This window comes from Callospermophilus lateralis, chromosome 2 (assembly GCF_048772815.1).
Source record: "Callospermophilus lateralis isolate mCalLat2 chromosome 2, mCalLat2.hap1, whole genome shotgun sequence".
NCBI lineage: Eukaryota > Metazoa > Chordata > Mammalia > Rodentia > Sciuridae > Callospermophilus > Callospermophilus lateralis.
The window spans coordinates 74,962,023-74,985,552 of NC_135306.1; the positions used below are offsets into that span (position 1 = coordinate 74,962,023).

The 23,530-nt window shown below is 37.2% G+C and overlaps 1 protein-coding gene across 3 annotated transcripts in view; it reads right to left on the bottom strand.

Annotated features, from left to right (window-relative positions):
* Prune2 (prune homolog 2 with BCH domain) overlaps window positions 1–23,530 on the bottom strand; it is a 268,975-nt gene that overhangs the window by 12,979 nt on the left and 232,466 nt on the right. For 2 of the 3 annotated variants that reach the window (XM_076846071.2, XM_076846069.2), the window contains exons 12-16: window positions 16,442–16,615; window positions 10,556–10,658; window positions 9,782–9,913; window positions 8,251–8,337; window positions 2,702–2,800 (exon numbers count right to left, since the gene is read on the bottom strand). In XM_076846071.2, coding sequence (XP_076702186.1) covers window positions 2,702–2,800; window positions 8,251–8,337; window positions 9,782–9,913; window positions 10,556–10,658; window positions 16,442–16,615 — 595 coding nt within the window. The remainder of the gene's footprint in view (window positions 1–2,701; window positions 2,801–8,250; window positions 8,338–9,781; window positions 9,914–10,555; window positions 10,659–16,441; window positions 16,616–23,530) is intronic. The other variant, XM_076846070.2, reaches the window with a different exon arrangement.

Consider the following 23,530-nt stretch of genomic DNA (forward strand, 5'->3'; position numbering starts at 1 on the left):
TAAACAGAAAAATACATAAAATAAAACTAATATTTTGATTGGGTTATAAAAATGTTGTGACTGGAGACTTAAAGAACCCTAACCCTGTATTTTCCCTAGGAATAATAGTTCAGTATTTACTAATTGGCTACAATGATTTTATGGAACCTAATTGCCACAAATAATGAGAATTAACTGTAATCCGTTGATTAGTCAATCAAATCAATCAACCAATCAGTCCCATTCCTGGTTGGGCAAATTTTCCATCACGTAAGCCCTTTGATGATAGACTCTATCCCAGCTGAATATTGGTCATGTGATTAGCTGAGATCAAGTCTTTTGTATGTTATTTAGTTACAGAAAAAAGTTATGGCTTGTATCATTTGAAAATTGCATAATGGGAAAACAAAGACCAGTAACAGAAACAGCAGAAAGGACATCCCAGGGAGATGGATTACAGAAGACAGAAACACGGACAAGTGGGAGAACATCCCGGCTGCTAAATATCTATCTCCAAAAGAAAATCTTTCTGATTGGGACCCTTCTTCCTGAGGTAACTTTTCCCACATGAAGCCCTGGAGAACTGATATATGCAGACAAATAAAAACAGCCTTGGTCATATTTCACTTTTCAATTAAATTTCCCCATACTGCAGTGAGTATCCAAAAGCAACATGATCGTAATAAATAACATTCTAGGTTACCAACTCTGCCAGGTGGTTTCCTAATGTTTGAAGTACACTGTTCTCATTCAGTCTTCAGGACCATCCCATGATGAATGAATTACTTTCCCATTTTACAGATGCTGAATCTAGGAGTCAGATAACTTAGTAGGTTGCCTGAAGTCTCAGAGACATTGAGAAATAGGAGGGAAGCTTCAAATCTAAAGCCTCCAAAGCCCATTCTCTTTTTATTCTATTGTCTCTCCCATACCATGGACATATTACCTTATTTACCTGGAAAACGACCAATGGAAGAGAGAAATGTCATGTCGTCTTTTACAAAGAAAGGCAGCATTATAGGAGATGCATAGCCAGCACTTTTTAAATTTAAAGAGTAGCAGTGAATTTTGGAGATGGTCAGCAGTCCAAAGCTGTGAGGTGTGCTGGTTGTGGGAACTCTCTGATGTTATTGAGGATTAAAGCCATTGTTAGGATATTACACTCTGCGTGATTTAGCTGAGTCCACTGACCACTGTAAGTCCATCAGCATCCTCTATTTATGTTGATTTGGGAGATGGAGAAAAACCAGATGCATTTTTCTACTTCTGAGTTTTGAATTTAGATGGACAGTTTAAGGGAGATAGAAATTTACCATTAAAAGGCATGGGAATTTGGGTGCCAGGCTGACTTGGATTTGAATTCTAGTTTCATCTCTTTCTGGTTCCTACTTATTCTTTCCCAAAGTAAGTTCTTCTTCTTCTTTTTTTTCCTTTTTACTTACAGATGGATACAATCCCTTTATTTTGATTATTCAGTTTTTATTTTATGTGGTGGTGGGGATGAAACCCAGTGCCTTATGTGTGCTAGGTAAGCATTCTACCACTGAGCTACAACCCCAGCCCACAAAGTAAATTATCAGGACCATCTATAAAATGGGGGTTTACTATGGGAGTTAAATCAATGATATAAAATTAACTCCTTTATGGCAGGCACATCACAACCTAATAGACATATGTTATTTAGGTTTTATTTGTGTGTGTGTGTGTGTGTGTGTGTGTGTGTGTGTTGCTGGGGATCAAACCCAGTGTCTCACGCATGCTAGGCAATCAATCTACCACTGAGCCACAACCCCAGCCCTAGACACACATTAAATGAGAATCTTTTCCTTCTAGTTTTTGTTTGTTTGTTTGTTTGTTTTAAATGAGAGGACTGTTTTGGAGCTCAAATTGGGAGGAAAGTTTTGGTTCTATCTCATTGGGGAAGCTATGCAATACTTGTCTTTTTTTTTCTTTGAACTGATGGTAAAGTCCCTTTCAATTCCAATCAAATCAAAACTGGTGAGTCAGATGCAGTGGAAGAAGAAAGAAAAAAAAAGGTACACAAAAAGCAGTGGTTCTTTGCAACAACATAAAAGATAGGAAATGTTCATTCTCAAGTGTCTCCAATTTAACATCCAGCTCTAAGTACTACTTTTACTCTTATTTTGGAGCAAAGCTCGGAGACCTTCAGCACCCATGCTTTCCCTTAACAGGCTGCCATGTTACTCTTACTGAGCAAGAAAACCACCCTACCCACCACCGGGCAAATGCCCTCTGCCTTCTTATCTTGTACCTGAAGGGAATCATGGGGGGGAAAAGAGATTTAGAAGAAAACAGAGTTATTTCCTTGTATTTTCCTGGAGTCTTACAGACAAATTTCTTCATATAAGACAATAATGAAATCCAAACTATGCTAATATCCTACTGTTTATGTACAGAGTGGGGGTCACAAGTAATGAATGCACTGGTTAATATTAAATTTATACTTTCTCCAAAGTGAAAGCAGAATTCAAGGTAAAAATGAACAATAATTAATCATTCCAAAAGAAGATTATGTAAAGAATGATCTGAAAGAAGAGTAGTCTATAGTTTATGGGAAAAACTATACATATTTGATAACATTTAATATTTGTTTAAAATATGCAACACTATTTCCCCACTATTCTAGAAAGGACTTATTTTCCATCCACTTCTTCCACAAATATATTATTTCTTACCAAATCTTCAGAACCATCAGACTTACTTGATGATACTCTCTGGAATATGAATGCAATCCATTGGGATCAGCCCGCTGAGTTCTGATAAGCTATTAACATATTTAATTTTACTGCTGAATTTTGAACTAAAAGAAAAAAAAAGAAAGAAAACCATTATCATTAGCTGCTACTTTTCCATTCTAAAGTTATTGTCTCTTCTTTAAAAATCTTTTTTGTTTGTTACTTTTTCTGGTGCTGGGAATGGAACCCATGACCTCACATATATGAAGCAGCACCCTAACCCTCTGATCTACACCCCAGTCCCCAAGTTCTGATGTAATACCTTGGACCAATATTTTAAGAAGAAAGCTTAACACTATTTGAAGAGTCATCATGGGTCAGACACTGTTTTGCTGTTGCCACTGTTTTCTATTTTTTTAAGTTGACAAGTAAAAATTGTATATATTTATTGTGTACAACAAGATGTTTTAAAATGTGTATGCATTGTGAAATGGCTAAGTCAAGCTAATTAACATAAGTATTACCTCACATACTTATTGCTTTTGGGGGTAAGAACACTTTAAACCTACTCTTAACAAGTTTTTTTTTTCTTAGTAATTTTAAAAAATAGAATGCATTGTTATTAATTACAGTCACCCTATTGTACAACAGCTCTCTTGAACTTATTCCTCCAATTGTAATTTTCTATCCTTTGATGATTTCCCAACCCTAGTCCCCAGGGACCACCAATCTATACTCTATTTCTGAGTTCAACTTTAGTAGGTTCACATACAGTGGTCCTTTACTTGCTATGGAGAATTGGTTCTAGGATCTCCCCCAACACACACATACCTCGGATGTCAAAATCTAATGATGCTCAGGGCCCTTACACAACACAGTTATATGCAATATTTGCATATAACCTATGCATTTCTCTGTATATACTTAAAATTATCTCTAGATTATTTGTAATACCTAATACAATGTAAATGCTATATAAATAGTCGTTATACTGCATTGTTTTAGGGAATGATGATAAGAAAAAAGTCTGTAGATGTCCAGAGTACATTTTTTTGTTGTTGTTTAATTTGTTTAATATTTTCAATCTGCAGTTAGTTGAATCTGCGGGTGCAGAACCCATGGATATAGAGGGCCGACCATATAAATGAAATCATGTCATATTCAGCCAGGAATTATTTTAAGTCATACACACACACACACACACACACACACACACACACATATATGTATATATGTATATATATATATTATATAAATGGATATATATCCATTTATATATATATCCACTTATATATTTTTTTCTATAGTCTAGAGAGGTAGGTACTATAATTATCCTTTTGTAAGTTTTTAAGGATAAGGAAGCTGAGACCCAGGCTCTCACCATTAGTAACTGGCAGCACTCTGGGGAACAGAGTTTCTGATTCCAAAGTCCACACTCCTGACCACCCCTCACATGGCTTCCCCACAGCAGCTGCCTCTCTGAGTAGTCACTGGATTATGTTTTATTTGACTTTTTGCTTGTTTATTTGTTTTTAACAAACAAAAATTGTATAATGAGTCTTTTCATTATCTACCAAGGTTAATAATATTAATAATATATGTAAATATATATATGTATATATTAATTAATATATTTATTTATATATGTAAATATATGTTAACAATATATGTAAACTCAATTTTGTCTTAATTTTGTAGTTTTATTTTAAAATACCTTTTTTTCTTCCATAAATTTTATTTTTCCATATTTTTATTGGTGCATTATACTAGTACATAGTGGTAGGATTTGTTGTTTCATATTTGTACATGTGTACAATATAACAATAAAATTTGATCAATATTATTCCCTAGTATTTCCCCATTCCTTCCCCTCCTTCCACTTTCTGGTGCTTTCACTCTACTGATATCCCTTCAATTTTTTAAAATTTTAATTTGTTATATATGACAACAGGATGCATTACAATTCATATTACACATATAGAGCACAATTTTTCATATCTCTGGTTGTTTTCATTTGAAAGTTTTAATTTGTAAGTTTTCATTTGAAAGTTCAATCCAACATCAAAAAAAAATGTGTTCCAATAATTGGATTTGAATTACAAATAGCTTGCATCTAAGCAGGTTCATTTTAGATGTGTGTAAATGTATAAGAATCAACTTGGAAGGATATCAGTGAAACTAACTGATAAGAGAATTTGCTTCTGGGGAATTGGTAACTGCTGAAGGAAGAATTTAGTCCTATCTGTAATAAGAAGATGCATTTCTGAAGAACGTGTTTTCTAATATTTGAGTAATTGCAAACTTATTTTTAAAATATAAAATTTCCAGCTGAAAGTGAATTTGCTTAAGGTTCTAACATTCTCCATAGTTTCACATGAACACACCTCCCTAGTCTATGGGATTGTGCTGATCCGGATGCCAATAGCACTGTCACACGTGCTTTTAGCTACTGTGCATTCTGGTAAGAAGTTTTTTCAAGGTTTTTTTATTTTTTCTATATATCTACCTTTCAAGGTTTTTTTATTTTTTCTTTATATCTACCTTTAATATTTTCCTTAAGGTTATGACCCTGGGCCTGTGGACTATGACTTCTGGACAACCTTCTTGTCCATAAAGTCACTCCTATCTTTCTTGTTAAATCTTGGGCAAACCCACATCACCAGTGGTAGACTACATTAAGCATCTTTCTTGCTTTGGAGTATGTGAATGAAATTCAGGGTTTCTTTTGGTTGTTGTCTGTTGTTTGCAACGCTATGGATCCAAACAAGGGCCTTGTGCATGACAGGCAACCACATTACCATTGAGCTACACCCCAATCTTTAAGTTCAGGTTTTGCTAAAGGCTAAGTGGATAACCAAGAATCAGGAAAGAAATCAAGCAAGGGGAAAGCCTCCAGCTCCAGGGGTTTGCTCCTTGGAATTCACAGCTCTCCAAACATGTTTTGTTCTATCCTGCTTGGTGTACTTGAATCTGCTCTTTCATCTGCCTGGATTGCTCTTCTTCCTGTTTTCAGCTAGTCAATCCTGGCAGGGTGTTTCAGTTGCATCCTGTAGTGCATATGTTTGCTTATCTGCCTATGTCCACTGCTGGATTTTGAGATTCTTGGGGGCAGCAGTGAAGCTGTGTAAGTTTTCCAGTATATAGAAGACCATTAACTCATTCTTTAAAATGAATTTGCCATAATTAAATACAAAAACATATCAAAAAATAATGCACCATGATCAAGTAGGGTTCATCCCAGGAATACAAGGTTGGTTCAACACATGAAAATCAATAAATATAATTCATCACATCAATAGACTCAAAGATAAAAATCATATAACCATCTCAATAGATGCAGAGAAACCATTTGATAAAATACAGCTCCCCTTCATGTTCAAAATGCTAGAAAAACTAGGGATATCAGGAACATACCTCAACATTGTAAAGGCTATCTATGCTAAGCCCAAGGCCAACATCATTCTAAATGGAGAAAAATTGAAAGAATTCCCTCTAAAAACTGGAGCAAGACAGGGATGCCTTCTTTCAGCACTTCTATTTAACATAGTTCTTGAAACTCTATCCAGAGAATCAGACAGACAAAAGAAATTAAAGGGATACACACAGGAAAAGAAGAATGCAAATTAGCACTATTTGCCAACGATATGATTTTATACCTAGAAGACCCAAAACATTCCACCAGAAATCTCCTAGAACTAATAAATACATTCAGCTATGTAGCTGGATACAAAATCAACATCCATAAATCAAAGACACTTCTGTACATCAGTGATAAATCCACTGAAAGAGAAACTAGGAAAAGCATCCCATTTATAATAGCCTGAAAAAAAAAATACTTGGGAATAAACTTAATGAAAGAGGTGAAAAACCTCTACAAATAAAAGTACAGCATGCTAAAGAAACAAATTATAGAAGACCTTAGAAAGTAGAAAGATCTACCTTGTTCTTGGATGGCAGAATTAATATTTTCAAAATGATCATACTACCAAAAGCACTATATGGATTCAATGCATCCAAAACAAAATCCCAATGACATTCCTCATAGAAATAGAAAAAGCAATCATGAAATTCATCTGGAAAAAATAAAGAGACCCAGAATAGCTAAAGCAAACCTTAGCAAGAAGAGTGAAGTTGGTGGCATTACTATACCAGACCTTAAACTATACTACAGAGCAATAGTAACAAAAACAGCATGATATTGGCACCAAAATAGACTGGTAGACCAATGGTACAGAATAGAGGACACAGAGACCCACCCACATAACTACAATTATCTTATATTAAACAAAGGGGCCAAAAATGTACATTGAAGAAAAGATAGTTTCTTCAACAAATGGTGCTGAGAAAACTGGAAATCCACATGTAACAAAATGAAATAAAACCCCTATCTCTCACCATGCACAAAACTCAACTCAAAGTGGATCAAGGACCTAGGAATTAAACTAGAGACTCTGCATCTAATAGAAGAAAAAGTAGGCCCTAATCTGTATCATGTCGGATTAGGCCCCAACTTCCTTAATAAGACTCCTATAGCACAAGAAATAAAACTAAGAATCAATAAATGGGATGGTATCAAACTAAAAAGCTTCTTCTTAGCAAACGATACAATCAATGAGGTGAATAGAGAGCCTACAGAATGGGAGCCAATTTTTACCACTTGCACATCAGATAGAACACTAATTTCCAGGATATATAAAGCACTCAAAAACCTTAACACCAAAAAGCAAATAACTCAATCAAAAAGTAGGCCAAAGAACTGACTAGACACTTCTCAGAAGAAGATATACAATCAGTCTACAAATACATGAAAAAAATGTTCATCATCCCTAGTAATTAGAGAAATGCAAATCAAAACTAAGATTTCATCTCACTCAAAGTCAGTACGGCAGCTATTAAAAATACAAACAACAATAAGTATTGGTGAGGATGTGGGGAAAAAGGCACACTCATACATTGCTGGTGGGACTGCAAATTGTTACAGCCAATCTGGAAAGCAGTATGGAGATTCCTTGGAAAACTTGGAATGGAACCACCATTTGACCTAATCCCAGTCCTCACATTTGCTCAAATTCACTGAATTAAAAGCAAGAATCCTCACATTTGCTCAAAATACAACTCTTGAAATGGCTGCCTGGACTCTTTACCTAATTTTGGTGACATATATGATATTTGTTCAGAAGAAATGAAACAGAAAGACAATACTGTACCTCGTCAGTATTTATTTTCCATTTTCATGTTATTCTGCTTTCCTATCTGTTATAAAATAACATATCATTGAAAAAGTTTTGTCTATTTCCTTTTCTAATGTGGCATGGAAGTCCTATCACTTCATGTTCCATGTTCATAGGAAGCAATTTAGAGGTTGTATTTTACAATAAACAGGGGGGAATATTAATATTCAAATATTAACTCTTAATTAGGGACTCCTGATGTGTAGAATAAAGTGTCTTTCCAGGAAAGATTGAGACAAAATAAATTTTCCTAAATACTCTCAGCTTATAAATTATTTTTATAGAATAATTTATATACCTAAAAAAATCTACTAGTAGTGCTTTTACTAGAATGATAACTGTACCTTATAAAAGGTCGTGTCACCGCAAGGATTGTTCTGATGAACCAAGAAGGATGAACAATGATGAATGATTTCAAATTTTTGCGCAATCTATTTTGAAGAAACAAAAAAATACCTATTACTCTTAACCCATTTTCAGTGGGAATTAAATAGAAAATAAATCCCCAAATAAGAATATCTATATTCTTATCTGATGGAAAGTACAAAATTGCCATGATTAACAAAAAATGTTTTTCAAGACATAATTTGAAACATATACGATTCAAATCTCATTTTCCCATAGGAGTAAATGTAAAATAGAACAGTAGTATTATTGGAGTGCATACATCTATAGTCACCATGGTGTATTTTGTTAATGATGCTTTTCATTTTTGTCAATATTATCTTTACTCTTTTGGAAAAAAAATGTTGTTTTGTTTTTTGTGTTTTTTTGTATACCAAGGATTGAGCCCAGCTGTGCTTAGCCACTGAGCCACATCCCCCTCCACCATTTTAAACAATTTTTGAGACAGGGTTTTGCTAAGTTGCATAGGGCCTTGCAAAGTTGCTGAGGCTGGCTTTGAACATGCGATCCTCCTCCCTCAGCCTCCCAAGCCACTGGTATTACAGGTGTGTACCACCAGGCCCAGCTAAGAATGCACTCTTAATAACAATTTTGACAATTTATTTAATCTTAGTAAGTCTTGTTTTTTTTTCCTTCTGTATAAAGAAAATTTACCATTTTAACAATTCTTGGTTATATTATTAACACTGGTGTCATAAAACAGGTTTGTTTCATATATAACTGGGCATTCTCATGTTCTTATACAAGGGGATGTAATACATACTAGATATCATAAATTTGTATGCTTATTATATCAATTTTCCTGTACATGGCAATAAAATGTTTTTTCCTAATAAAACCAGTTCAGGGCTGGGGATGTGGCTCAAGTGGTAGAGCACTCGCCTGGCATGCGCAGGGTACTGGGTTCGATCCTCAGGACCACATTAAAAAAATAAAAAATAAAGATGTTGTGTCCACCAAAAACTAAAAAACAAATATTAAAAAATTTTCTCTCTCTCTCGCTCTCTTAAAAAAAAAAAAAGTATGGACAGAAGTCTCTCAAGGACACAAAAGCACTGGATACCTTGAACTGACAGTGAATGCTGAAACACAAGCACCGTGGCTAGGTAGACCACCATTGTCCCAGTGCACGAAACAGCAACCAATTCACATGATACCACCCAAGAAGCTCAGGTACTTTAACTGATCCACTCAAGTCACATATCTATATGGCAATAGCACATGCATAGTTTAAAATAGACTTGGTCTGTTGAGTTTGACTCTATTCACAGAATCTGGGAAGGTTGTACTTTATTTCAACTTTGAGATGTCAAGTGACACTTTTATTAGTATTTCTATAATTTATTGCTTTAAACATGCATAACTCCATGTTTTTAAAATGTGACTGCATATTTGGTAGACTAAAAGGAAATCTGATATGAGAGCTGTTGAAGGAGTCGACACAGTAGTTAGATAATGGAGTCCACATACCGTCTGTCAATCATCTGGTAGCATTTCTTCATCCAGCCAAGCCCTGGCATCTTCCTTCTTGGGGTAGCACCATTCAGATACACAATCATGTAGTCTTCAGCTACCATCAACTCTAAAGTACTTATTACGTATCTGATCACAGGAAGGAAAAGGAGTTTTTCAGTTTCCATGTGAAGTATTTCATCCTGTTCACACCATAATTATGTAACAAATTACAGAGTGAATGACATTTTAGTAGAGTTGTGATTTATTACCACCACTTTATCTCAGGAACAATTCAATTACCTAAGATCATTTCTCTGAGGGTACTACTCATTTCTTTGTATGGTTATCTAATTTTTGTTTGTTTGTTTTCTAAATTCAGATACCACAGAAAAACACATGAGTTATAAATCTGACTTTCAGAAATGATAACTATGTCATCAAACATTAAGGGAAACTCATATTAAACAAGGTCAGAGATAAATTAAGTCAAGTTTTCATCAGTGGATTAAGAACTTATTATCAGGAAACAAAAATAATACTTTGCACAAAGGAAATGTTACAGACATTTTAGAGGGAGGCCAAACTCTGCTCATTTTATTTTCCATGAATTCTACTGACAAAAGAATTCCTTTAAAGGTTCTAGCCTCTTAAACAACACTCCTTGACAGCAATCTTATTAACTTTTTATCAAAGGCTCAGGATATTCTATATCACCTACTTCCCTTAATTGCCATTACATACCCACAGACATTTATTTACTCAAAGTACTTTGTCATAAGTAGCACTCACAGGAAAAGATTTTCCATGACATAGTGGTAATCCGCCCGACTGCTGTCTGGCAGAAAACAGGCGGCAAACACAATGATGGCATTTAGGCCGTCCCCATAGTATCCTGGGGGACAAACAAAAAGACATTTGTAACCGATTGAAAGCTCTTAACAAGATCCTATTGATAAATCTGAAGATTTGGCAAGTATGTGTATGGAAACGATAGATATAGCATGAGTTGACTAGAGTTCTATAGCATATACACATATAATTATCTTTTGATACTCAAGTAACTTTTTAAATATACAGTGTGAGCATATTTGGATGATTTTATGTACTGTACATAGTTGTGCATGGCAACTATATATATATATATATTCAACTTATCAAAAAAAGTAACCTTTTTTCCTCCAGAGCTTATACATGCCAGGTAAGCACTTCACTCCAGCCCCAGGCAACACTGTTATTGTAATTTATATAATACAAATTTATTTTTAAAAGCTAATTTATATAATATTTCTTCATTCTGATGGCTAAGAAAGAGGTTATGTTGATTCTCTTTAGCTCTTTTTAGTTGTAGTCCCCAATTCATTCAGTTCATCACTGAACTGCAATATCATCTCACACCCACACACTCCAGTAACCAGATACTAGTCAACAGACATGTACAACACTTTTGTTTGATTTCAAGGCCTGGTCACTTGTGTGTAATACCCCTGGGACCTCAGGTGTATGAGAAAAGTTCTAGCCAGGCCTAGAGTAACTGAGCCCAGAATTCAGAGCCTAGCCTCTTAAAGAAAGGGGCACGCTCAAGAAGGGCCTGGCTAAATTCTCTTTGAGTTTTATAAAAATAGTGATTTGGGAAAACTTGAGAATTACTTCCTAACAATAAGATGGTGAGGGTGGGGAAGTGCTGTGTGTAGGTGATGCTGAGGAAATAGGAGATGGTCAATGGAAGTCAGTGTGGCCATTGACACTTCAAGGGCTAAGGAACATGGAGACACATCTCAGGACATTATTCCTGTCTTTTGAAAGATCTGACATCATTTTGGCATTGTTCTGTCTTTTAAGGAAACTTTTTATTCCCTTAGAGTTCATTATTGAAAATCATGGCAGGTGTCTGTCAAATCCCCGTAGGTAGGAGTATGGAACAAATTGCGTCTTCAACACCAAAACTGGGAAGCGATGTCCTGTATTGTCATTTGGGTGGGGGTGGGGTGCTGAGTCTTGAACCCAGGGCCTCACACATGTTTAGCACACATTCTACTGCTGTGTCACAACTCCAGCCCGAGGCAACACTTTTTTGATTTATTATTTTAAAAATAGCCTATCATCTTTTTAATATCCCAATTTAAATGATACTTAAATATCATCTAGTTTTGGACTACAGAATCATGAAATAGAGATTCCCTCAGAGTTTTGAGAAGGACAGAACACACCTTCGTGTCTGAGCTGGTCCTCTCAAACTCAGTGTTGTATGTTTTCAGAACTCTAAATATTCCTCTGGTATAAAATGCTGACTGGGTAAAGATTTGGATGGGTTAAACCACTCCTAAAGAGCAGTTTAATAAGATGTTCTCTACAAAGAGAATATGACTCTACTGCAAGGCGGTGGGGGAAGAACGAAACCAACCAAAAATATATCCAGCTGTGGGCTTGTGAGAATTACTAATTTGTGGTTGCTGTATATGGGTATATGGTGTTATATTCTACAAGATGCTACCTGTGGAAGCAGACACCCTGGAACTCATGTTCGTGAAAGAGCATTACAGTAGCTTCCCTTCTGATGTTTTGCTTTAGTTCCAACTTTTCTAACATGTAGGCATTTACCAACTTATTTTCAAAATGCAAATATGAAGGAAATGGCAGAAAGAGATATATTTTAAATCAAGAAAAGCTTGTTCTACCAATTTCATTTCTGAGGATTCATAACTCAATGGAAATCCATGAAGGATATGGTGACTTAGCTAACACCACAAAGATATGCAATTTATACCGAGCACAACAAAAACAGTTCATTAAAAGAGACAACAGACATAATGAATCCAACAACAACAACAACAACAAAATCAAATAAGCACATATCTTTATAAATGGGGCTGTATGGCTCCAGGGTATCAGAATATTTTCAAGGTCATGACTGATTTTGATTTCTTTTTTCTGGTTTCTGTAAAATTGCTTTTCTGTATTTTTTTATTGGCCCAACATTTTAATTTTTTTTGGTGCATTATAATTATATGTAATAGTGTTATTTGTTGTTATATATTCATATATGCACGCAATATAGCAATTTTTTCAAAAGAAGAAAGATGGGGGTTTATAAATAGTATTTGAGAAGTCATCTTAAATGGCAATTAGGCCCCTGTATGAATGCTACAGATGGTACTCTCCAGAACTCATTTAGTGGAAGGAACACAGGGATCAGTGTACTGCTTCATGATCACTGTCTAAGTGAGGAATATTTCTTTATATAAATATTGCTGGACTTTTCAAATAGAAATAATTCCTCATACTTTAGGTTAGAGTTGCTGTAAGAAGGGAAGAAGAGGTAAATGGGGAAAGAAGAGAATAGGAGAGAAGGTGACTTAGGAAAGGAAGCAGAAGGAAAACATTCCTCATGAAAGTTTTCCTCCTAAGTCAAGAGTCATCGTCATCGGGCTTCAGGGACACTTGGGGTAATGCCTGCTGGCGAAGTGCAATAACTAAAATGAGTGAGATCATTTGCTCATTGCCCCGCCCCCCCCCCACTCCAGAGGCTTCCTGGGTAAATTTCTATCCTAAAATATGCAGAGTTTCAGGTGAAGTTGCCTGTTGGCAATAGCATGACTTATATTGGAGTTTGGTTTTAAAAATATTTCCTTTGTTAGACTCTCTTCCTTGTAAACATGAGGTAGACAGGGTACATGTGGTGGGGGCATGAACAACCCCACCAAGGAGCCTCCTTGGGCTATCTGAAGCAGTGGTGGCAAGCCTTACCTGAGGTGGCACAGACAGGCATGAAAGGGGTGTAACACAAGTTTGCTGGCCAGCAAATGGAATGGAGAGAGAAGGAAAGACGTCACAATCACAACCCAAACACACACACACACACCAGCCAGCAACTCTTCTCCGCATTCTTTCCAGGATCATCTGTCCAGCAACATTGCAGAGAAGGTTACCTGAGTCTCCTATAATGAAATAAAAGAAAAAAAAAAAAAAAGAACAAGAAAGGAAACAGGAAACTCCTTGTTAAAATTCTTTCGTGTGATTTGTCCTTGGTTATTTAAATGTGTTCTCTGTTCTAAGTTGAAAAAAGCCACTTCTGGCCTCCACATGACCCCATGTCCTTGACTGAGCAAAATTAATTATAACACTTTTTGCTTTTTTTTTTTTTTTTTCCCATTTAAGCAGATGACAGGGATAGTGTTTCTGGGATCATAGAAAGTGAACACTGGCATTGTGATCACCTTAATTCAACGGGTGAAGTAACTGAAGCCCAGAGGAAGTAAATGACTGGTAAGAGGCAGAGGTCACTAAGTGGCAAAGACAGGCCTTAAACTCACAGGTCTGCATTGTGTACAGGGCTTATGACAATAGCTCATATCAAAGTCGCCAAAGCTGAAGACTGAACTATTTGTTCCAACCCACGGGGAGCACCTGGCAGTGTCGGACTTTGGGGCCAGCTTCTGCAACTCTTTTGCTAACTCCCCTTCCAATTTGCCACACAGAGCACTGTCCACAGTTCCCTAAGGACCAGAGGGGAAAACGGCCTCATACCAAAAAGGCAAAGCTCCAGAGCAAGGCTCACGCTCACTGAGAAGTCTGCTTTTTAAATGCTCATCAGAAGCCAGGATGACAAACTCAAGAGATTGGTAACCAAGAAACTTTGTCATCTAAGATCTGAGAGGGATATAAGTTTCCAATATGGAAGACAAGTCTTTGGCAAATTCAGAAGTAACATCCAAACACTCTTTACCTACAGGATACAAAAGCGGTTGAGCTTGTAAGAAGGTGGCCTCTTGCTGATGGACCGGATGAGAGCAGCCAGAGGCACGTTCATGCAGGTCAGTGCCTGGAGGAAGCTGAGGTAAAGCCAGGGAGAGGAAAGGCACCCTTCCTTTCAAAACAAACTGGACAGTCACACAGACAAAATCAAGCTTGCCACACACAATGGAGGGGAGAAAATGCCAAGGGCAGGAGGTGGCAGGCACAGAAAGCTCAGCAAACCAGGTTAGCCCTAAGGTCTCAGGTGAGTTTCTAGAAGCTGTGACAGGCAGAGGCAGTGGCTCTTCCCGACCATCTTTGTACTGCTGTTAATCACTTTGTCCTGATTTAGGCTCCAGGTCGATGGGCTTAACCCATCCAACCAGCCCACTTGACTTCCCAGGAGTTGACAAATAGGTGATTCTGCTGGGGGACTGAGAAAGAACTCAGCTGAGGACAGCAACATCAGAGCCTTCCTTCATCACAACACGAGGACCTTAAGAGCCGAGGGGGTAAATGTCGCCGGGATTATCACATGGTGACTAATTTACTTTGACAGACTTTCCTGCATTTTCTATCCTTTTTTAAGAATAAACATAGGCCACACTTATAGCCAGCCTTTGTTTCATTTCCCAAAAGCAAACAAACCCAAATACCCTATGGGTGGCACAAAGGAGGAATGACTCTCTGAGAAGATTTCGAGAGTGGATCAGTTGTGGTTTTCACCCTAAAAACAAAAGGGTTTCCTATAAGGTCACTTGTCTGTTACTTAGCAGGATCAGGCCAGCCTTCATTCCCAAGAGGTGTGGGACAGGTTTCTCTCCAAGACCACGGTCCCTGGCCCCACAGCAGCTACCACAGGAGCATACTGCCATTTTAAGAGAGGCAAGGCAAACATGGGGCATGGCCAAGGGCTCCAACTGGCATTCTCCATCACTGTCACAGTTGGGTTCCCTGAATGGTCCTGGTACTTACAGAAGGTGGCAGTGCATGGGACAGAAAGGGAAAGCTCTACTGATGGAAGGATGTTTAACTGAAATAACAAAACGTCCTCACGTTCTTTAGAAAACAAATGTTGCAGATTTAATTCAGTGCCAAGACTCTTATTTCCCTGTCCTCATTAAGGAAGACAGAACATAGACAGCAGCAATTGTCTGATTAGCTTGCACTTTTTCTGGACCAGCTGGTTGGTTACAGTGGCACCTCAGGACTGCGGGAAAGGAATACATGCAGTAGAAAAATCAAAAAGCCGTGGATGTTTTCTGAAGTCGACAATGTTCAATGTGTTGCTTGTGCTCCTCTGACTTTTTTGAATCTCAAATTAATCAAGGCTCTTATGCTCCTGCAGGCCTCAAGAAAGCACTGAAAATACAAAATATGCTTTCCCCTTTCCTGGTCCCGCAGGTGGAAGCTTTCACAGGGATTAGAAATGGTTGGACCTAGATTTGACATAGTTTATTGAAAAGCAAACTTTAGGTAGGAGGGAAAAAAGTATCAGGCTGAGTCTAAAAAGATTCCCAAAAGCTTCTGAAGAGAATTCAAAAGGCATTTTATAGAAATGAGTTCCACCAGGTCTTACTACAGGACATGGTATTACACACTATAAGCTATTCAGTTCAACACTGTTGATAGGAATTCCAAACAGACATTAAGACATTGGACAACTATGGCTTTTGAGAAATCTGGACAGATTATAACATGGCACGCAAAGACCTTTTTACATTGAAAAGTTTTTTTGGTTTTTTTTTTTGCCATAGTAGACTTTCAAATTTTTAGTGGATACAGGATAACGTAACACACTTAACTCTCTGTTATCTGAAAGCAGACTACAGAACAGGGTGTCTTTGGGATGTCATGTTACAGAGAATCCTGGTTTTATTTATTTCTCATTTAAAAATATGGCCACCCCTCCCCATTTCCCAGGTTCACACACAGCATGACTACCTCCGTGAGAAATGACTCTCCTGTAGGGCTCGATGACCTTCATGTCAATCCGTTGCTCTTGTTCTCCAATCACCACTGTCCTCCACAGCCGGTTGTCTTCCCGTTCCTCTTCAGCTGTATATTCTGGAATAGACTCTGACTCTTGTCCAGAATCTTTGTTGGCTGTGGAATCTTCTGGAAATGAAGCACAAAGCACAGGCTGAAGGAGCAAGACTTCCACAGCAGAAGTAGCAAAGCGATGGGATCATAAGCTACCTCATGGCAGAGCCTGCCTGGTGCAATACCAGCTATGTGCAGTGTTTATAGAGATTAATATCATCTTGACCAGATAAAGTCCACCCAGTGAAGTCTATTCTATTGACTGGACAACCACATCCATTGCTAAGGCCACAGTGAGGTGGGGATAGGTGAGTCTAGAGCTGTCTTGGGTCAGTACAGTCCCAGTGGAGGATAAACTGGTACCAACTCTTCCTTGATCATGCCAGATAAAGACTGTACGTCTTGCTGTGGGTGAAAGATCTGATGGCTCAGAGTGTTTCAGGGACTATAGCTTGTGATGATATTATTATCCAAGACCCTTGCTCTCAGACTCTTAGAACAGGGTTGAACCCGTTTCTCTATTAGAAGCACATCTGGACATAAATTTGCTATTATTTCCCACACAAATATGGAAATATTTCTACTTCCAAATATGCTGCAGAAAGGTTTTATAGTAAGGGAGAAACAAGTTTGTAGACCAGAAATATATCAAGGTCCCAAATTCATAAGACTCCTAAATTTAGGGGTTCATAAGACAACAAAATCTTACTGAGTATTCTTTATGAAGAAATTTACTCTTTGCACCCCCCAAATGTAACCATTTTGTCTTTTTTTAACTTGTTTTAATTAGTTACACATGACAGTACAATGATCTTGACATATCATACATTTGAATCAGATCCATTTTGTCTTTTAAAAGAGTAATCAGTGATTGCTTCCATTTTTATTAGCAATACTAGTAGAGTTCAGCAACGGTTATTCTTGATATCCTAAAGTAATTTAAAGGAAAAGACTATTTATAATCATCACAGTAATCATGAGATATTGTCATTCTTATTTTCCTATTTGTGAAAAAAAGACCATTGAATCTGTATTGCACCTTCCTTATATTTCTCCTATAGCACTTTGATAATAATAGCAATACTCTTTAGTATTTAACATCTTATACCAGGCACAGTAGTTTTAAAATATATATTAAGCCGATGCAAAAACTGACTCCAATGTACTCTGTCTCAGATCACAGAGTTAGTAAGCAAATAGAGTTAAAACCTTTACCTTTATGCTTTACCTTCAATGCTTCTAAATTACCACATTGTGCCTTGACTGTATGGTTTTCATTTTTATTTATTTTAGAAGAGACTGAGAGTGTCTTGGGCTAAGGAACTGAGTCTAAATTGCCTTGAGTACTCACCTCCACCAACACACACTGCACATAGCTTGGAAGCCTACTTACTAAGCATACTCAATAAAAACATGGGAGGGTTAGTGGGTAAATAAAGGCAAGTTTGGGCTAGTTCCTAGAAATATAGGTATTCTATAAGGGAGCCACAACAAAGACATTACATCCCAGAACATTCTGCCATTTCACATTTAAAAGTGTCTAATGACCTATGACTTGCAATAGGAACATAAAGTTTGATTGGGAAGCAATCCCAGCCATTTTTGCCAACACCAACAGCCACCACTACCCACAGAGCCTTGGCTCACCTCAGCTTCAACTGTTCCCACAGTGCCTGAGATCATATAAAAACAGAAAACAGTCACCTTTGCTTTCCAAATGAGCACTATGTCACTTGTGCAAATCTACCTGTCTGGAGTCCCTTCCTGCTTTCTTTCCACTTGGGTTAGTAATCTTAGATGCTAATCCCAGTTGCGTTACTGGGACCCTATTATTATTTGAATAAGAGTTGTCCTCCAAAGCTCCTGTTAACACAGGAATGTTTGGAGGTGAAGGGATTGGATTGTGAGAGCTGTAACCTAATCAGTCCATTCTAGTTAGAATGGACTGGGTGGTAACCGTAGACTAGTGGGGCAGGGCTGGAGGACATGGGTCACAGGGCATAACCTGGAAGGGTTCATCTTCTCCTTGGTCCCTTCCCCACTCTGTCTTTCTGCTTCCTGGCTGCCATGATGCTGCAGTGCATCCCTCATCCCCTTCTGCCATGATGTTCTACCTCACCTTAGGCCCAGAGAAATGCAGTCAGCCATCTATGGACTGAGACCTCTAAAACCATGAGCCCCAAATAAACTGTCCCTTCTCAAAATTGTTCTTGTCAGGTGTTTTGGTCACAGCAATGCAAAATTGACCAATATTGACCCTATATTCCATCTTGCCTCAGCTCCCTCAGAACCTGACGTTCTGATGTGGGTTTGTCTCTGACATTCCTGTACACACAGACCCTTGCTTGTGAGGAACTTGCCATCCATCAACCCCTCTGCTCTGGTTTATGCCTGGTGATCTATGAGGGGGAAAAATAGGGTTTGTTTTGTTTTCTACATGCTTTTATGGAATTTGCCTCACTAAAATAATTTTCTGTATACCATATTCTTTATTCTGGTTATAAAAGTAAAATATACACCAAACAAATATAGTCAACTGAACTTTCACAAAGGAATCAAGGCACTACAATGGAGTAAAAATAGTCTTTCCAGTAAATACCACTGGAACAATTGGACATCCATTTGCCAAAAAAATGAATCTAGGCACAGATCCTAGACCTGTTACAAAAATTGATTTAAAATGGATCAGTAGACCTAAATGTAAAAAGTAAAAAATCTTAAAACTCCAGAAGATAATATAAGAGAAAAATCTAATTGATCTTGGGTACAGAGATAACTTTTTAGATATGACATCAAAGTCATGAGCCATGAAATAAATAACCAACTAGCTAACTTTATTCAAATTAAAATTTGTACTCTGTGAAACAATGTTAAGAGAATAAGAAGACAAGCCACAGACTAGGAGAAAATATTTACAGAACATACATCTGAGAAAGGACAGTTATAAAGTATAAAGAGTGATTAAAACTCAGGAATAAGAAAATGAATAACTTTTGCCTATTAAAAATAGGCAAATATAAAAAGATGTTCAAGATCATATGTCAGTAGGGAACTGTAAATTAAAACAATAAGATACCATTATATACCTATTAAATAGCCAAAAATCAAAACATTGATAATACCAAATACTAGTGAAGACATGGAGTCAAAGGAACACTCATTCATTACTGATGGGAATGTAAAATGGTGCAGCCACTTGGAAGACAGTTTGATAGTTTATTTTTTTTAATATTTATTTTTTAGTTGTAGGTGGACACAATACCTTTATTTTATTTTTTTATGTGGTGCTGAGGGTTGAACCCAGTGCCCCACGCACGGTAGGAAAGTGCTCTGCCATTGAGCTACAGCTCCAGCCCCAGTTTGACAGTTTCTTACAAAACTAAACAACACACTCTTACCATGCATTCCAACAATCATACAACTTGGTAATTATCCAAATGACTTGAAAATGTATACTCACACAAAAAAACAGACATAGATGTTTATAACAGCTTTAATCATAATTGCCAAAACTTGGAAGCAACCAAGATCTCCTTCAGGAGGCAAATGGAAAAATAAACTGTGGTACATCCAGACAACAGAATACTGGAAAGTGCTAAGAAGAGATGAGCTTTCAAGACATGAAAAGATATGGAGGAACCTGAAATGCATGAGTGCAGGAAGCCATACTTACTGTGTGATTTCCAACAATAAGATACTCTAGGAAGGAGGAAGCTTGGCAGACACTTAACAGGATCAGTGTTTGCAAAAGGTTAGAGGGGAGCAGAGATGAATAGATACAGCCCAGAGGATTTTTAGGGCAGTAAAACTATTCAGTGTGGTATTATAATGGTGGATATATGTCATTATATATTTGTTTAAGCCCCATTGATATACACCAAGGGTGAGCCCTAAGGAAAGCTGTGGCCTTTGGGTGATAATGACGTGTTGATGTAAGCTCATTGATTATAACATACCACAGTGATTTGGAATGCAGCTGGTGAGGGGACGGTGTGGTAGGGGAATGAGGGCATAGGGGAGCTCTCTCTGTTCTTGCCTCTCATTTTACTGTGAACCTAAAATTTCTCTAAAAGTTTAATTGAAAAAGGAAAACACATAAAAGTATAAGCAATACAGAAACTGCTCATGAAACAGGGAAAACTGCCAACACTGCTCTCACTCATTACTGTTTGACGGGTACTATTTTTCCTTTGTCCACACACACTTTTTTTTTTTTTGCCAATAAGTATGATTATCCCATATGATCTGCATGTTCATACATACTGTTCTTTAATTTAATCTACCCAATGATACAATATGAGCATCTCAGGGAATATAAATCCTACTCATTTTTAAAAGGAGACTTCAAGTAGTTTCATTTTGCTGATGTCTTTTTTTAGTGTATCAGTCCCATGATAATGCGGATTTACTTTTATTTCATTTTTTAGTAAAGAATTTGTTCCAGTATGTATCTATGCACAGGTATCTTTTGTACAAATATTGTTATAGGGCAAGGTTTTAGACTGGAAGGCTGGATCAGTGGTATAAGCATAATGTTTTTTTTTTTTTTTGTGTGTGTGTGTGTGTGTGGATATTTGTATCCTTGAATACACAGCACCAAAATACATGCTGAGTGCCTGATCCCTCCCCAGTCAGAACCATGGAGGCTATCAAAGTTCTTCACACTTGAGATTTAAGGTGGAAATAATCTCACTATTGTTTTAATTTGAATTTCCTTTTATTACTATATAAGGGGATAATTTTTAAATGTTTATTGGCTATTTATATTTCTCTTACTGACAGAGAGGTACCGGTGACATCCTTTGCCTACAGTGGTCCTTATATATCTTTAAGGTGTATATACTTTATACAGAACTTTGTCAGGCATAGTGGGGCATGATGGCACATGCCTGTAATCTCAGCAACTAGGGAGGCTGAGGCAGGAGGACCACAAGTTGCAAGCTAGCCCTAGCAACTTGAAGAGACCCTGTCTTAATTTTTTTTTTTTAAAAAAAAAGGTCTGAGGACACAGCACAGTGGTACAGTGCCCCTGGGTTCAATCCCCCTACCAAAAGAATATAAAACAGAAAGAACTCTATTTTGTAATTATTATTCTGTCTTGTGCGTGCCTTTTCAATTTATTTATATACATTTTTGCTTGTTTGTTTTGGTACCAGGAATTGAACCCAGGAGTGCCTAACCACTAGGCAACATCCAAGTACTTTTTATTTTTTATTTTGAGACAGGGTCTCCCTAAGTGCTTAGGGCCTCATTCAATTGCTGAAGCTGGCCTTGAACTCGAAATCCTCCTGCCTCAGCCTCCTTAACTGCTGGGATTACAGGTGTGTGTCACTGATTCCATTTATACAATAAAATTTTACTAAACAAAAATTCAAAAATTTTATATAGTTGACTTGTTAAGTTTTGGTTTTTTTTTTTTAATCATGATATCATACTAAGAAAACAACCTCTATCTTAAAGTATGTATATGTATGCACACACACATTTTCTTATAGTTTATTTTTTAAAGTAGCAGTATTACTTGTTTTAGTATAGAACCTTGGGGCTGGATTTTTTTTTTATGAGGTGTTGTTATTCCTAACGTTTCAGAATGTGGGAGCTGGCAAGTTGCTGGGACTCCTCCTTCTGCCCTTTCACTCAACTGATTTAAATGGGGTGAAAGGGGATGATTTAAGAAATAGAGGTACATTGTGTTCTTTTTAGGTGTTTACTTCTAGAAATCAACAGTACAAGCTAGGAAGAAGTAAAAGTAGCTTTATTAAGTTTCTTGAGTTAGCAGTACTCTCCTGATCTTAATAATTCTTCTGCTATAACCATAAATCATCACCTTCCCTCCAGCATTCATTTTCTGACTGTTTGCAAAAACTTCCAGGTCTTACTGAATTCTCTGTCTCCAGGATCCGAGAATTCAATGCTTCATCTCACACCCTCTTCATTAAGAAATGCTTGCTTCCTTTTCTCAGTGATCATCTTTCTCCCTGGTTACTGTAGAGGATAATTAAACCCTCATACACAGTGGGGAGAGGTAAACTTGAACATTTCTTTTTGACTTTTGAGATGATCTAGCACAAGCTCTTGAATGTCCTGTGCTATACAGATCACAGCAGTACTGGGGATTGAACCCAGGGGTGATTTACCACTGAGCTACACTCCTAGTCTTTTATTTTTTTCTAACTTTTTTAAAATTTTGAGACAGGGTCTCACTAAGTTGCCAAGGCTGGCCTTGAGCTTGTGATCTTCCTGCCTCAGCCTCCCAAGTTGCTGAGAGTATGGGCATGCACACTGTACCCAGCAGAGAATCCATTCTTGTGCTCCCAATGGACCAACTAGAGATGAGTTCAGCTGTGGCTTTGCTGTGGGGACATGCACCTGTGTAGCAGGTTAGTTTTCTATTGATGGTCTTGCATGGATAAAATGAATACTCTTAGAAGCCACTCTGTTTGCACTTTTCCTTGTTATAGGAAAAACATCCAATGTACAGTTACGAAGTCTTTAAAATTCTCTGGGTGACAAACAGCAAGGCAGTAAGTTAATCTGAGTGTAAAATCTGAGCAATGTGAGAATACCAAAAAAAAAAAAAAAAAAAAAAAAAAAAATCATCCTCCTTTCAAAAAACACCATTACAGACAGCATAAGGCTGCTGTAGGTAAGACCCAGGAAACTTAACACTTGATTAGTTTATATGCAGAGTTAAAACAAGAAAGTGTTTTTATAAGCTGGTTGCCTGGAGGCTGTGAAAATATGGAAAGCCATAATAGGAATGTTAAATGAAGTGATTCCCTGATTATCTGGAAATAATATTGGGGGGCTTATCAACCCAGAAAACTGTCACTAGGAGTTAGTGTTAGAAAAAGCAGCTTAGATAATGTCACTAAGCATCCGTTGGGAAACTAGGAAGGAAAAGTTAGAGGACATGAGTGTTTCCTATAACATTCTTATCAGGAATATGCAGGCAAAAATTCTTTATCATTTTTCCACTTCCCTTATAAA